We start from the raw sequence: 16,559 nt of genomic DNA, 5'->3' as shown, positions 1-16,559 counted from the left end.
GTTAAAAGCATCAGAGAGAATTTACAATAATTTAGGGTCAAAGCCATAAATACAGGTCTTGACAAAATTACATGTAAGTGAGAAGGAGACTTCTTTGGAACCCATGGTTCACAGGACCAAAGAAATTTCTACAATCATTGCTCCTCTCTGCTTAAGAGAAAGATGCAGTCAAATATAACTTGGCCATTGCAAATTTTTTTGTAATCACCATCAATTCTGCTTGTCTGTTACAAAAAGAACAGTTTTTACTTTATTTATTTATCTACATAGTCTAATTGACTTGTACCATAGTCATAGTTTTGGCAGCACTTTCTCCAGGTTACCTGTTTTTGATAATGTCCAAAATCTCAAAAAAAATTTACTTAGTAGTCCTAAATTTGCAAAAAGACATGGAGATCTGTACAGTTTCTACAGAAGTACCATCTGGTGTTTTGAAAACAAGAAAATTCTGCTTTGTAATATGACAGGTTTTGGCAAAAAACAAAAAGTAATATAATAAATGAGACTTACCACGACTATATATCGAGGCCTAAACTGGATGGTTCCAAACAAACCCAAAATGACAACTATTATTTGTAGGAAATTGCCAAGGATAGGAGCCCACTGGAAACCCAGGAAGTCAAAGATTTGTCTCTCTAATGCTGCCAGCTGTAAGAAAACACATAAACAGAACATCCACTTTTCAATTATGGGTTGGACAAAACATGATATTTTCTTATTTGCATCAGGCTTCACCAGTGAGAGAGCAAAGCCATGCAAACCTTGCTGTTGCTTCTGAATCACCATCACGCTCCCTCCCTTCCCCATGCCTTTGTTTTCTTAGATTTACTCCTCACAAGACTCGAGTGCAAGTTCCTCAATCTGTTCCTGAAAGCCCAAAAGGGCCGAGCAGGCCCAGACAAGTCCCAGACGTGGCCACTGTGATCCCAGGGGTTCCCTAATGCAGGAATCAAGGGACACTGCTGGGGGCTCCTGAGGCACAGACGTAGGCTCAGGGGGTGAGAGGCAGCAGAAAATGTTGGAAGACCTCAGAGCAAACTGCTTCAAAGCCATCAGCCAAACGAGCCATCTGTGCTCTTCTAAAGCTGCTACTTTACTTTTGGGCAATTACAAATCAGAAAGGAATGGTGGCATCCCAATAGCTCTCCTCCCACTGCCATCATGCCATTTTGGGTCTGGATTTAGTTGGGGAAAGGAGGAAACCAAGAGGCATCAGCCTTTATCTTTGCATCAGCATGTGGTTCATAGGTAATTCTGCATTTCTGAACATTAGACAAAAAAGAAAAACAAAAAGCCAGATATAAAATTCTTCTGCAAACACATTTGCTACTCATTTTTGACAATCCAATCCACTGTTCTAAACATAGAAAATCAACTTTCTTAGCAGCATTTTTGTTGGAGTTTAAACTTAGTTCAATATTTTTTGCAGCTGTAGCAAGATAATCTTGAGCACTAAATAGAAACCTACTGAGAAACAACTGAATTTCTGTGCTTGCTAGAATTTATTAACATCTACTTGATTTTACTACATTGTTACAAACCCTAAAATTTACTGAAATATGCACTTACAATATTTATAACTGAGACAGATGGAGCAAGCATGGCTCTATGAATACCAACCAAATTATTATCATATGTGGGTATTTCACATAAACCATTTCATTTTACTCATTTTGGCCAGATTCAATCTTCACCTGCAAGATGAGGCTAGGTGTCACTGAAAGCAGAATCCATTTTTTCTGTACAAAAACTCTCCATTACAGCAGACATGAAAACCATATTCTCTATGCTGAGCTTAATAAATATGATAAATCTAAACAATGAAATTAATAAAAGTCGAATCATCAACTTGGTGCAGCTCCCTTGCAATCAGTGGAGTTTTATATATCTGACTTTTATCAGCTAAACATCTGACCCAGAATAGATAAATGAAAAATCACACAGTACAACACAAGGGTGCCCCAAATCCCATGTGCAGGATGGTAAATAAAGAGTTTTGAAAGTTCTTTGGCACAGTCAGAACTTACAGTTTACGGCCTAGAAACAACATACTGAGAGTCCTGGATCACATAGGAAGGCATTTATGACATCCATGACCAGAGCCTGAGACTTTTTCATTCCCATTACAAGTGGAAATCTTCTGGGTCAGCAAAACAGCTAAAAAATTTAAGAGACCACCAGTTTCAGAGACAATGTGTTTCTTCCTGAAGCCCTGACATTAGCAAGCAATAAGATGGAGCTGGCAAATCAGACAAGGATTTGCTTAGAGTCACCTCTGCCCTGACATTCACTGAAATCTTCCTGCATCTTTGGTCTTCACCTGCACAATAAATTGAATGTGTCCTATAACACTCCCAGCACTGAAGGCAGCTGGCTTAGCATTGTCCCCATTAAGGTGTCCTTGGCTCTGAAACAGGGCAGCTGTGTGCAGACTATACCCTTACCTACTCAAAACAACCCTTGGCCATGGTTTCTCTCTCTTTGGGAAGGCCACTGGTCACAATAACCCTGCTTAATGTGACAGAAAACTTTAATGGTTCACTAACATCCACAATGTCACTGCCTGGCTACCTCCCCAGGCACGAGAACATGCTGGTGTCAGGAGCAGAGAGCTTGCCCAGAGTGGGTACTGAGGAAATTCACACTGGTGGCTCACAGATGCCATTATGCATTTTATGTAGCTTTGAAACAGTCAGAACTATCTGAAAGATAAAAGCCTGCAGCACAGATATGAATGAAGCTGTTTGATATCTGTCCCTTCTTAAACTGACCCTTGGGATAAATTTTGAGATCATCACCTTAAATGCCTGAAAATATAATACTGGAACATAAATGAAGGCAACCACTGCACTTTGCCACCAGATTCATGCTAAAAGGCTTTGTGTTCAGCTCATGCCTAAACTGGATCAGATAAAAAGTTTGCCTTCATGTGCATCTCCCTGATATCTGCCAAGCAACTTCTGAGTACATCCATCAGGCACGTCTGGGCTCCCACAAAATACCTCAGTGGCCACAAATGTATTCCCAAAATAAGGGTGCACATGTATATATTCACCGTAGACAGAGTTACGCATGAAAAAAGAAATTATTAGCCTTTCCATGGATTACTGTGGATAAGGCACCCACCCCAAACACAGAGAAATAAAGTTCAATTTCCTCTCCTGCTGCCTACTGAGTTATTCATTCTTCTCCTCCCATTTCCTATCCATTAGGATACTGAGGGAAAGAGCTTCTCTTTGAAGCTGTGTCACAGGCAAAAAAAGAAAATTGTATTTCACAAGTCAAAAAGAGAGCACAAGTAGAAACACGAGGGTACAGTCTATTGCCTATGGCACTTGTACAAAACTGAGAGAGTTGCTCATGTTTCTTGCCTGCAGGGCTCACTCTTTATTTTATATACAGTGACAGCACGAAACCACTGAAGGAGCCCTGGAGGCAGGATGCCAAGCATACAGTACCATTCCTTCCCCACTAAGAAGTGCTTTCACCATCAGGCTATGCAGAGAGACCTTCCTGCACAGCTAAGTCTCATTTATCCTGCTCTTGTCACCAACACAGAGTAATTTGTCTCATCCCCAAAGCCCACAGAATACATCAGCACGGGTGGTGTGGGGGCAAGAGGAATCTAAAGAAAAGAAAGAGGTAGGAGGCATGTCTTTCCTCCTCAAATTGCTACTCTCTTCTGAATTATAACACCTTGCAGGCAGCACAGGCAGAAGATAAAAAGCTAGTAATTCATTATCATGGCAGAGGAAACATATTAAGATCTGTTTTCTTTATACCATATGAGCATTCTGGACTGAATAGAGGAGACATCTAAGTGCTGCTGCTCTCATGTCTGTTAGAACCCCCAAGAAGCAGGGAAGGCCACAAAGATTTTAGCTCTGTGCAAACAAAGCAGCAATCCCTAACATAGGCTGTGATTCAGGTAATTGATTTGACAGAAATCATCAGAATAAAGGAGAGGAAACAGGCACCTGTGAACATTTACAGGCTGGTCTTGCACAGATATGAAGAGCCCATACTGTTGATGTTCGCTCAAATCCAAAATCTCTGTGTCCATCACTGGCCACCAAACTAGCCTAGATTCTGTGAAAGATGGTTTCACTTGGATTTAGGTGCATGGGAATACTTCAGAATGTTACACCAGAAATATTCTGATTATAAGGAGGCTGTTTTTCACAACAAGAAATTTTCCCACAATAATTTATAATTTCTTCACCATTTTCAGATTCTTCTGAAAACAGCCTAAAAAACTGAAACCTAAAGGGAAGGGAGAGGTTCCCAAAATTAGCTGGCTCAACTTCTTCCATTGCTAGAAGACAGACAATCAACTTAGTAGGGCAGAGGAGCTCAAGGCTGCAGCTGGGGTATGCTCAATGTGACTGAGGTCCTCTGGGGTTTACTGTCATATCGTTCCCTACTAAGCTGGGAGAGGCTGCACCTCCACTGCTTGTGACAACTAAAACAACAAAGTCTGGGACTGTCCATAATAAATTGTTGTTTGATACTTTTTAAAATGAGCATTGTAGAAGTGGAATGAAAACCCAAACCTTTATTGCAAATAAAAGAGGAGAGTTTGTTTCAGCAACTTAGATATTAGGTGTATGTTTGTAATGAAACCTATGTCCAGTTGAGTGAAATATTTTCATGAGAACTTATAAAAATCTATCAAAGATTTTTAGGGGGGATGGGAAATAATGTTTTCTTATCATAACAACACTTGGAAAAGGATGCATGATATTTCTTGTTACTGCTGGCAAGGGAGTGCTTTGTTATTTAGTCATCATCACCACTGACAATCTTGTAATGCAAAGTGCAAGACTCAGGAGACCAGGACTAGCAGTAAAATGCTCTAGTGGGACAGTAGCACTTCACTTAATGAAGTCTTGGGTTTTTACCTCTTTGTTTCACTAAGTCTTCCAACATTTCCCATTTCCCACTTCCTGCAGAGCGCAGAAGGAGAAGCTGTAAGATGGGGCTTCAATAAAGTCACTCAGGGAGAACTTTCTCTTCCAGCCATGCTCAAGCCTTTTTTTATTAGGAACAGCAAAAACTTCAGGTGAACTAATCTGTTTGAATTCTGAGCAGCTTCACCTAGAGAGGTCAACCAGATGTGCAGCACAATTGGAACCTCTTGAACAGAAAAAAGAGTAGCATAACTAGCATAAATGTAGCAACTATAGTAAAATAGTAGCAAAAATAGTAGCAACTGTAGCATAACTGTTTTACAAGCAGTTTAAGGCAAAGGAGTAGCAAAATAAAAGGCAATGCTGCATAGGATCTCCAGAAAGAAATCACCAAGATATTCCTCATCAATAGAGAAATCAAAAAACGTTTTTGAGAGAAGGATTCAACAGGGTGCCCTGTGAATTACACCCCTCCTCTAAATTCTCAGGTCCTCTTATACTTCAAAATATAGATCAGAAGCTGTCTGAGTGATGAGACACCACAGCAGAGTTATAAAGTCAACTTTCAAATTTGTGTTAAAACTCAATTTTCTCTTCTGTCAGAAACATCAAGGAAAACAGTCAGTTTTACAGTTTAATGGAAAAGTTTTATAAATGACATGTTAGTTTGAGATTAATAAATAGAACCAAATCCATAACAGAAGAAGTCACTATACCAAGATAAAGTTTTCATATGTAACAGATCATTTCATACAAGAAAAGACCCAAAAGTGGCATGATAAAAATTGAAGACAATAAAATTGCTAAATGTAAAAATAAAAGGTTAAAAGATAGAGCTGCAAATTTGCTACGGTGTAAATTATTAAGTTTAAAAAAACTGGGAAGTGTAATTTACTCTGAATTTGATACTAAAAAGTTGCTTCACTCTGTCATGTAAAACAATACCTAGAAATTATAAGAAACACAAAAATATCAGTATACCTAAAACATTTGTATTTGAGAAATCTAAAAAAAAAATCAGACATATTTAATAACTGTAGAGCTGTAAAACTATATAGCTTTGAAATCCTTTTTGAAATTAAAACAATTTTACAAGACAGAAAAAAAGGAGAAAAATTATGACTTCACAAATGGACACTGTTACTGTTACAAATGGACTCAGCTTTCAAAAATTAAAATAGTGTACAAAAAATGGTGAATAAAAAAATTACAGTTATTAGCATTCCTTTTCTAAATTCAGGTCAGGAATTATCTGTAATATTTGAATTATGCATGTAAACTCAGAATTGGCTGGTATTGCTAATACTTATCACAGGAGAAGTTCCAGGGCACAGCACATCATCCATACTAACTGCTGCTCCTAAGAATAAAGATGTTTTCTTCAAAATTCTCATCTTCATCTTATGATCATAAATTTAACCTTTGGCTTCAGGAAGAGTTTCCTGGACATGATGAATCTCTGAGGACTGTTGGTCTTTTTACCATTATCACTGGTTCCAATGTTCCACTGTTCCAACTGAATTACAGTTTAGTCCAGTTTGGAAGATGCAGCTGTTAAAAACTGAAGTGGTTCCCCAGCCTCCTCCAAAGAAACTCCACCTGCAGTTTAAGCAGTCTCTGTTCTGAAACCCCAGGATACCTTTGCTAAGCTCAGCAGCGCAATCACCTTTTCCTCACAACCTATCCTCCCATCCCATCCTGTCCCATCCCATCCCCTCCTTTCCCTCCTTCCTTCTTTCCCTCCCTTCTCCCTTGGTTATTTGGTCCCCAGATTGGTGGGCATTCCCAAAAAGCTACACACCAACACCAGGGAGAGGGCAATGGTGAGGCAGGAGAGGAGCAGAAGGAGCGTCCTACACCATCCTGCAGCCTTTGCATTCGGCTGGAATAGAAAAGACCTTGGATCAAGGTCACTCTTAGCACTAGGCACATTTGCCTTAAAGTCTGTCTTCACATTCCAGGGCTCTTAGGTGTGTATTTCTTTTTCCTTGACAGATGTTCCAATGAGAAAACATTTTTGTAAAACCTTGGGGCGAACGCTCAACGCTCACATTTGGAAAATATGCATTTTCTAATTTAAGGGGAAAAGACATCAAAAAGCTGCCAAGCTACTGTGGATAAAACCTCAGCATTGGACAGTAAAAGATTGACTTACCACATGCTAAACCCCAGGATCTCCAACAGGAAATTAACAGGTGATGAAAGAAGAAGGTTAAAACAAATAAGTAAATAATTTCATCAAAGACCAATGGTAATGCATAAACAACTTTTTATACAAATTTTTTACTCCTGCTCTGATTTCAGAATTTTGCTGACAGGCTTGACTTCAGTAAAAAGGGAGATAAGATTTAACACCAGAGAAATGCCCTGTTTTTAATGCAGGGGAGAGCATTTAAACCTAAAGAGGAAGGGAAGTGCGAGAATGATCACTCTTAGCTGAAGAACACTATTTAGAAAGTTACTGTTCCTCAGCTAAATATTACAGCCTCCTTATCTGTAACTTACCATCTTTCACTACAGGCTTCATTACCAAAAATGAATGTAGTCAGCGTCCCAATTAAATGTTTGACTTAGATCACTACTTCATAACTTTGGTGACAGCTAAAGGAATTATCTGACCACAGAACAAACTCTCATTAGATTTTTAATGATCTGTATTCACTTGTCCAGGTGAAACACTAGCTTTTGGGTGATTTTAGGTTGGCAATCCCTTATAACAGCTCACTAAATACATTTATAAGACTATGTGTCATGGAGGTTATTGAATGTCAGGAAAGGTTCTGAGTAAATCACAAATATTTATAGTGAGTTTAGTTTAATGGAGCAAAAGAGAAACTTAGCTTTCTGACAGGTAATTGTCAGAGAAGAAAAAAAACCCTGATGATCAAAAGTGTCTTTGCAGTCTTGGTCAGATAGATAGGTAATTGGCTGTCACTTGAGTAATTTTAAATAAAACATGAAGCAAAAGAAATACATGTGCTGAAGGAGCTCGATAAAAGAGCAATAGCCAAGATTAGTGAAGGCCAAAGCATAAAAACAAAGAAAAGAAAGGCAGGTTCAGTAAGAAATATGTTGTCTTTTTAAGACAGCCTGTGCTGCTTTTCAACAGCAAATGATATTCTTATTCAGCTGTTCAACTCATATGGAAAATACTCAGAATTAAGTAAAGTTTTTCCCACCATTCTGGTAACTGCTTTGGTGAATGAGTTCAGTGGAGGGTGGTGGTAGTGACAGCACATAATATTGCTGAAGACATGATATTTTAACAAAACAAAACAAAAGTTTTTGAGAAGAAAAAAAATTCACGCCTCAATACTTTACCAGATGTTCTTTGATAAATGTTTAAGAATAAAGACAGATAAGGAATGAGCAGTACATGTTCAATGATTTCTGAAAGCCAATACACTGCTCTAACAACTCAGAACCAAAAGACCCCACTAAATGAATGGCAAAGAAGTTGATCTCATCAGGTAATTTGGACCCTAGTATAAAAAGGAGAGATGGTAAATGCCAGAGCTTTAACATCTATAAATGTAATTAGAGGGTGCTGAAAAGATTCTTTTGTCCACATTTTAACAAATATATACATATATTTAATATCACTATTTAACATTATCAGACAGACACAAAACAAAGGTAATTCTTAATACAAAACTGTTTTTCTAATTATGTGTACTACAAAAATCTTGCTACTACACTGGTGATGTGCAGGAAGATTTTGAGTGATGGATTTGATATGATATTGTGAGGTATTCCACCAAACTGAGCCCAGCCCTCCGGTTTTGCCTCTGACAAAGCTCACACAAAGTCAAAAGAAGCCATGACTGCATCAGGGCTGCAGGATCTGCCTCAGAAACGCAATAGCAAATTATTTAAGAATCTCATCAGCATGAGAAGAGTTTGTTAATGTTTATTCTGCAGGGTGACCTGACTGCAGTGATATAAAATGTGGCATCAGACAGTTCCAGTTCCCAGGTGCCAGGGTGATATACCCAAGGCTGATGGCTACATCTGTACCAAACAGAGCCCATAAAAATGCAGTTCCAGGCTGTGGGTAGCCATGAGAGGGAAGAAGCCAGCTATTGTAATAAAACCCCACAGCACCAACTGGTTACAGCACAGTGATTTAAGATTGAATTTCAACCCTCCAATGAAGCTGTAACTGATCCCAAAACACTAAAGTCAAGCCCCTTGGCTGCTTGACCTATAAAATCCTGCAAACATCTGGAATGAACGTGCTTATAATGGCATTTAAGACTCCCTTGGTTGTTTCATTTAAATGCCAGCCCACATACAGCAAAAGACATTGTAAAACTTGGTTATAGGTTAAAAATCTTTAAAGATTTCTATCTTACTATGAATGAAAAAGTCCATGTCTAAAGATACTAGAGAGAATGGAAAAGCAAATTGTAATTGACTTCTTTATAATTATATCAAGCTGCATATAAGGTGGATTTAGTTCAAAAGAAAGTTTTCATTTGCCACACCATTAAATCCTTTCACATCTTCAAATACTAAATTCTTGTAATTGTTTTTTTTATTTATTTCCACATTTGAACACATCCAGTAAACCACTATACCTTTACAGCCTTCCTCAATGCAGAGGTTTAAGACACAGAGAAGTACTTACTGACTAACAAAAGTGAGAATTGAACAGGTTTACTACTTATTTGAATTCTCAAGGCATAGCAGGCAAGGTAAGGAGGTGACAGATAAGGAGGCAACTTGATAACCATGAAGCTGATAGCCCTAGATCCCTGCTAGATCCTGATGCCTAGGGGATCCACTTTAAAGAAAGAAAAGTGAGAAAAATGAGAGAAAAAGAAAAGCTGGGAATTTATGCTGCAGGATCTGTACCCAACCCATCCTCAGCATGAAGAGTCTGACTGTGAGGGAAGAGATGCTGAGATGGGCACCCAGACTACGAGGTGAAAGAATTGAAATCCCTGTAAGGTAAACAAGTAAAAACAGTATTTAGAGCCTCTCGTAGATGAATGTCATGCTCCTTCTTGCCAAAGAACCCTCTACTCTTGAAATAAGTCTTTTATGACTCTTTAAAACCCTCCAACCCTGTGGTTTAATGCAGGCTTCAAAGAAGACAGAAATTAAACCAGTTGGAGCTCTTCTTCCATGACTAAGAAAGATACATGTTCAGAGCTCACGTGGACCTGGACAAGTTGGACAGTTAGAAGTTCAAATTTAACAAACTAAAATTGTCTGATATGAGGTTTTGGCATGAAATATCAAATGGCACAAATTGATTCGTACCAGATCTTGAGAAACATAAGGTTTCCCACAGGATGGTGCATCTTATGTTTAGTGTGTGGTTCCAAAAAGGCAGTGTATCTTCAATCACCAACTCTCTTCAGGCAAAACAAAGTAATAAGCCAAGCAATAAAAATCATGTGCTGGCTGTTACCCCTAATTTGAGCCACAGCACAGAGCCTATTTCCACAGCAGGCAGGAGTTCAGATGTCTGCCTGGAAAATCTTTCCTTTTTTTTTTCCCAGAAAACTTCTCTCCAATGCATCTTTCAAATGCCAGCCATGCAAAAATAGAAGAATGAGAGACTGCTTATATTTGACAGATGCACAAGGGGAAAAAAAGCAGTTTAGCACCAGCTCAGAAGTCTGACAATGAGTCTAAATAGGTCCCTGCACTGCAGGCCATTCACTTGCTCTCAAATGCCAATTTCAAGCATAGTAGCAACACTTGTGGATCCTTTAACTCTGTCATTTCATGTGATGAGACTGCATTGATGTTGCCGTTGATGTTCCATTGATGTTGCCATTGCACTGACAAGAAAACTCTCTGATACTGGATCATTTCCTGTTGTCATGTAAAATACAGAAATATCCTTCTTTGTTTATAGCATAGCAAAAACATCCCTCCACCTCCTGAGTTATTTGGCCAGGAAGAAGGGTTGGAATAGGACTTAATAGCAGCATGACATATTTTGACCTCATGTTATCTTAAGCAATTCATCAATAAAGTTTATTGTATTAATAACTTCCAATAGAGGGCTATATGGGCATTTTTGTCTCATTTAGACGTGCAAGTATGTTTTGATTAAAAAGAATGGGAAGTCTGAGATTCTTAAACATGAAAGAATACTGTAGTTAGAGGTGGGTGACAACATAGCTATATCTTGCTTTAAATCTCACTCTTTTACAGGTATTCTAAGATCTGGCCTATCTCTTGTAGAAATAAAGCTCCAAATTCACACTATTTTCTGTGATTTTGTAGCTTCCTCACACAGAATGGAGAATAAAGTTCTCAAATTGTATATATAACTACATGTATGGTTTACTAGAGAGTTGTCAACAGAAACACTTGTTCTGGAAAATTATTGTTATAGAGCTACAGGAAAATAAAAGATATCTTTTGGGTTGTTTAAGCTAGATTCTTTGATACCAAAATTACCTCCACTCTCAACTCCTTTTAAGGAGTTTAATTTCTACATAAACTCTTGATTCCTCTAACCCTTTTGGAATGCCATTCCAAAATATCATCATTCAAACAGCACCCATTTCACTTGAATTCATCTTCCCTGAACATGTGCAGCCAGCACTCGTCTAGATGTGTAGACAAACTCCCACGTGTTCCTTTTCCAATGGAAATACATATTTTCATTTGGATCAAGTAAGAAGACCTTGGCTTTGGCTTGTTACAAACTAGTAATTCATTGTTTTATAAGAGAGAAAGATGAATTATTATCTGAATTTAAAACAAGTATTTAGAAGTAGGGATAATACCTTTCAGAGCCATTTTAAAAGTCAAAGGTATACATATAGAAGTGTAAAAGTTTTGTGTATGTTATTTATTTAGATCTCTTTCATAAAGTAAGTGTTCAAATTGTTTTATCTAAACTTTTTCTCTGATTTTAACAGAACATAATTAATCTCTCAATTACTTACTTCCATTTAATCCTCCAAATTTTGCTTTTTCTCTATTGCAGTTGGACTGCAGTGCTTCAAAAAAGTTTATCTAGCCTTCTCCTTGCAAACCACAGATACAGTAATTATCTCCCTTTACCTTCCCAATTCTTGCTATTATCCACTAGCCCCACTGCTCATATTTCAGTATGCACTACAAAAAGATAGTATCTAGTGATATTCAGTGGAGCTCTTCACTTATCTCAGCAGTGGTCTCTCTATTTATCCCATCAGTCAAACCTTCTCCAGCAGCTCTTTTGTCCATTCCTAGGCACAGCCAAGACATACCCATACTTGTCAATCATCTCTCAAAAGGCTTGGAGCAGAGCAAACAAGCTGAGGAAAGCAGGGGGGCTACCAGAATATCACAAAAGACACCAGTGCTCTACAAAGGCTGGAGGTAATTATTCCTAATTACCTAGAGATGCTCAGCAAGTCTACACAGGCAAAAGTGAAGACAGAGACTGATCTTAAGTCATACAGTATAATAGATTCATATGGTAGAAGATTTCTCCTTTGGTTTTCAGAATACTGATCCCCAAGATCTGAAAAATTCCTCAAATGTTTGTCAGTTTCTGTTAATGCTATATACGTAATGTTCCTACACAGCTGAGGCAAGAACAAAGCAGCCTTAGTTGCAAAGTATGACACCTCTGTGAACTTGCCCAGGAAACATCAAGAGATTGGACAGTTTTACAGGAGACCAATGTCTAAGTTACTGCAAAGGTCCTACTTCAGCCCTAGTAGAGCAAAAATGGTTCATGGAATGGTAAAGGTGGGAAGGGGCCTCTGGAGGTTACCTGGTCCAAGCCCCTTGCTCAACCCAGGCCACCTAGGGTCATTTCCTAGACCATGTCTAGATGGCTATTGAATATTGAATATCTCCCAGGGTAGGGACTCCTCTCAAGGAGACCTGTGCCAGTCAGTACTCAGTCACTTTCTCACAGCACAAGCGTTTCCTTTTTCAGAGCCTTTCTAGTGATTTCTAGTGAATTCATCAAATGTGCTATGACAGTCTCTGTGGAGAAGGGGGAACTTTTAGAAAATACAAGAAACTCCAAGGCATGTTTCTGTCTTCAAAACATGCTGGTTTCATTGCAGTTTCAATTTACAAATTTATAAACTTGAGCAAGTTAGTTTTCATATGGAGAACAAAAGGAGACTGCACCAAGTAAGAAGGTAAGACAAGTTTAGAGCAAAGGCCCTGACAAAACTCAGAACCTGGAACCCTTGGTCTCATCAGTTACCCCAATTAAGCCAATAGGGTTCTTTAGGAACACATGAGCTACAGGATGACATCAATGATTGAACAGTAAGTGGGCTAAATGGTAGAACTCAAAATTCATCATCAGCTCTACGAGATAAAGGAAGATCTTTATAATGTGTCTGGAACTTCACTGCACTATGAAATTCCCTCTATTGAATCATGAGGTTAACTTAAGCAAAATGAATGTCACATGAATCAGAATCTGATTACAGATACTTGCAGTAAAGAAAATTGTAAGACCAACCAATCAATTGATAAATGAATAAACATATCTCAAGCATCTATAGAAGGAAGATAGTCTTGCTGGCTCCATGGCTGAAAAAAAATTTACACTTGGGAAAAGCAGTTGTAGGCAGAAATCTCCAACATTTCCTACCACAACTATTGGGACCACAGGCCACTGTGAGACTTTTGGAAAATATTACCTAGAGATACTTACTATGCAACTATTGAAGTTCATATTACTGACAGCAAAAGCATTTGGAACACTGGAATGCCATTTGTCTCCTCTGTGAGCATGCCATTAAGCATGCCTGAGGACATTTTTTTTGCCTGCTTTTCTGCAAAAGACACAAATTGCATGTATGTACTTTGCAGTGCCAGAATATATTCTCACCTGCCCAATACATACAAAGCTGGAAAACATATCTCTACCAAATTTGACTTCACTAAATTCTATCTACTTCAAACTTTCAAGAAGTTGTACTATTTATATGATGGCAGATTTTTGTCTACCATTTCCCCAGAGAAGGAGAGTTGTGGTCTCGAAATTTCAGTGGTATGACTTAATTTCAAGGTTCAGGAAAACAAAAAAAAAGAAGGAAATTATTCAGAATACTCCAAAATCTTATTTGAACACAAATATTACCAAAAGTGAGAAATTATTATGACCAAAACTATGGCTATCAAATTGGTATGTTTCTTCCTTAGTATATTTATCTGAAGGTCTTACTGCTGTGAAAGTCATTCTAAAAAGTTAGCAAAAAGAATCTTTAAAAGACTGAGTGGATAAAAAAGTTACTTGCCTTCCTCCCTTACTCACATTTTATCTACCCTAAATAGATGGATTAGTACAAAATCTGAAGGGAAGCCTTTAAACCCAGGGAAAAAAATCCTGCTGCAGACCTTCTGCCTCATTTAATTTTACTGTGCAAGTTCAGAAAGGGAAGGCTGTGGAGACAAAATGCTAGGTGTCTTTGTGAATACCAGTAACCACATTAGGCTGTCACAGACTTGTACATCCAGTAGATTTCAGTCACTGTAGACTTACTCATTCCAGCTATACCTCCCTGGAGAGAGACACCTGTTTTCAGCAAGGCTAAGCAATCAGTCTATGACAGGAAGCTTTCAGACCCCAGGGAAGGTGTGCTTTAATCTCTTTTTTTATCACTGCTGGAATAGGCATAAAGACAAGGTGAGCCTGCCTTATCTGATGCCATAGCAAGAAATGATAAACATGCATTATTATCTTGCAGGAGTTTGGGAAAATCCACTGTCAGAAAAGAAACCTCTTTAACTCAGTGATTCAGCAGATGGGAGTTACATGGAAGAAGCTGATACAAAGAAAACCCACCATATTTCTCAATGGGAGGCAAGTCTCCCATATGTCTCCTTTCCTTTGTAACTTCAGAATTGGAGAGGCAGAAAACATGTTTATTCCTGCTTCTGCTTGAGCTGTGACACTTCTCATTTTGTGCTGCCATAATGCTGCCTTTGCACATTCACACACCTCCCCAGGGACACTTTGCTGTCCACCAAATCCACAGGTCTCCCTTCCAGTTCTTTAGGACCAAAGTGTCTCCTGTGTGTCTCCAACAAACTCTTTTGTAAACTCTTAATCATAATGACTTATGCATTTTTGTATGGCCTGGAGTATATCCCATCAACTGGTGTACTAAGTCTTTCTAATGGATTCCCACAGTTTGGGGTAAACCATACACACCTTAAGGTGTTGGTGGATTTATGTTTGTCAAACAAAAAGGACAGCAAATATATCGTATAAGTTATGTTTTGATACTTAATACTCAACAAGGTGACAGATTATTTGTTCAGAAATATGCCACAACATGGCCACTGACCATTAAATTGAAACCTTATGGATTTTTTTATTCCTGGCCTTAGTAAGAGTTGGTGTCTAGCTGTTCTGCTCTAGGGTTACTTTGGAGACAAACAGCAATGATGAATTTTAATGGCATGCCTCTACTTTCATTGAAGAGCCAAAGGGAACCACAGGAGCCAGGAAAGATGCAGTTTATGTTGTTTTTTGTGCTCTTTGCACTCTGCCATCTGTCCATCATTTATCCCATACAAGTGAAATGTGGGGAACAAGATGCTGTTTCGTGCTCAAGAGTCAGCTACATTGCATGCTAAGAAAGGATAAATTTTTTCTTACTGCAATTCTTTGGTAAAATTAATTAAACAATTACCCTTTTTGATTGTAAATGGGCAATATATTAACACTGAGTCTCTGACTGTCAAAAGCATCCCTAAAGTCCCTGTATGTTTCTTGCATGGTTTCCCTAAAAATGTCAGCACTGTTTCAGGCAAGAAAGTGGACTACCTAAGTATTTGCTCTCATTCAGTGTGACCACACTCACGTTCTTGAATGTTCTTGAATTCCTGGGAGTAGATTATTGCATTCTCTTACTACTTCCAAGGCTATTGCAACTCAATGAGATGAGTAAAATATCAACCTTTATTTCTGTTTTCTACTACTTCGAAAATACAGTGAGAGGCTATCATCACTACTTTCATTCTCCACTGTAGACTCATCAGATTTCCTTCATTATAATGTATTCTTCTACAAAAGTTAGGAAACTGCTGCTCCAATTGAAAAACTGTTTGTATTCAGATGAGGATGTGGAAGCATGCAAAATATTTATACAGTAAATAGGTAATTTCCTCTACACAAAAAATGACAAATACAAAATCCAAATTCACTTTCTCAAATGTAATTCAACTTTCTCATGGATTACTTGCTCATGGCAGTTGATTTCTAGATCCACTCTTAAAAATATCTTGCACACAAGTGGCCCCAGGAGGCTTTTGATTTTCAAGAACTTCTGCTTACTCTCATGCTCAACCTCCCTATTTCCCCTACCATTGGTAGACAATAAATCAACCTCTTTAATGCTGTAAAAACACAACTCTGAGATGCTGCAACGCAGTTTGCACTTATTTCAACTTTATATCTTGGAAAAGAAAAAAACACCTAAAAGAGCAGTTGTGGTTTTGCATCACAGGCACACCACAGAAATCATAGGGTAGCCTGCTATTCCCTTCTCTCTTTGAGAGTATGGCTGTATCCTGTGTTTCAGTTCAATTTGTAATTGCAAAGCCTTTTACTAGGCTTTTAAAATTTTTAACATAATATGCACAATGCACACTAAGATAAGATAACCAGGTAAGATACCCATCTTCTTTTTATTTTTCTCCAGAGTCAAAGCG

At 38.3% G+C, this 16,559-nt stretch overlaps 1 protein-coding gene across 3 annotated transcripts in view; it reads right to left on the bottom strand.

Moving 5' to 3' along the window:
• NKAIN3 (sodium/potassium transporting ATPase interacting 3) overlaps positions 1-16,559 on the bottom strand; it is a 341,080-nt gene that overhangs the window by 179,866 nt on the left and 144,655 nt on the right. For all 3 annotated transcript variants that reach the window (XM_071420123.1, XM_071420110.1, XM_071420114.1), the window contains exon 2: positions 511-648. In XM_071420123.1, the coding sequence (XP_071276224.1) occupies positions 511-648 (138 nt within the window). The remainder of the gene's footprint in view (positions 1-510; positions 649-16,559) is intronic.

The sequence above is a fragment of the Agelaius tricolor genome, unplaced genomic scaffold (genome assembly GCF_023055355.1).
Source record: "Agelaius tricolor isolate 1412-34295 unplaced genomic scaffold, bAgeTri1.0.p SCAF_2, whole genome shotgun sequence".
Classification (NCBI taxonomy): domain Eukaryota; kingdom Metazoa; phylum Chordata; class Aves; order Passeriformes; family Icteridae; genus Agelaius; species Agelaius tricolor.
The sequence above is the reverse complement of the archived record's forward strand: the minus strand, read 5'-3'. Positions and strand labels throughout refer to the sequence as shown.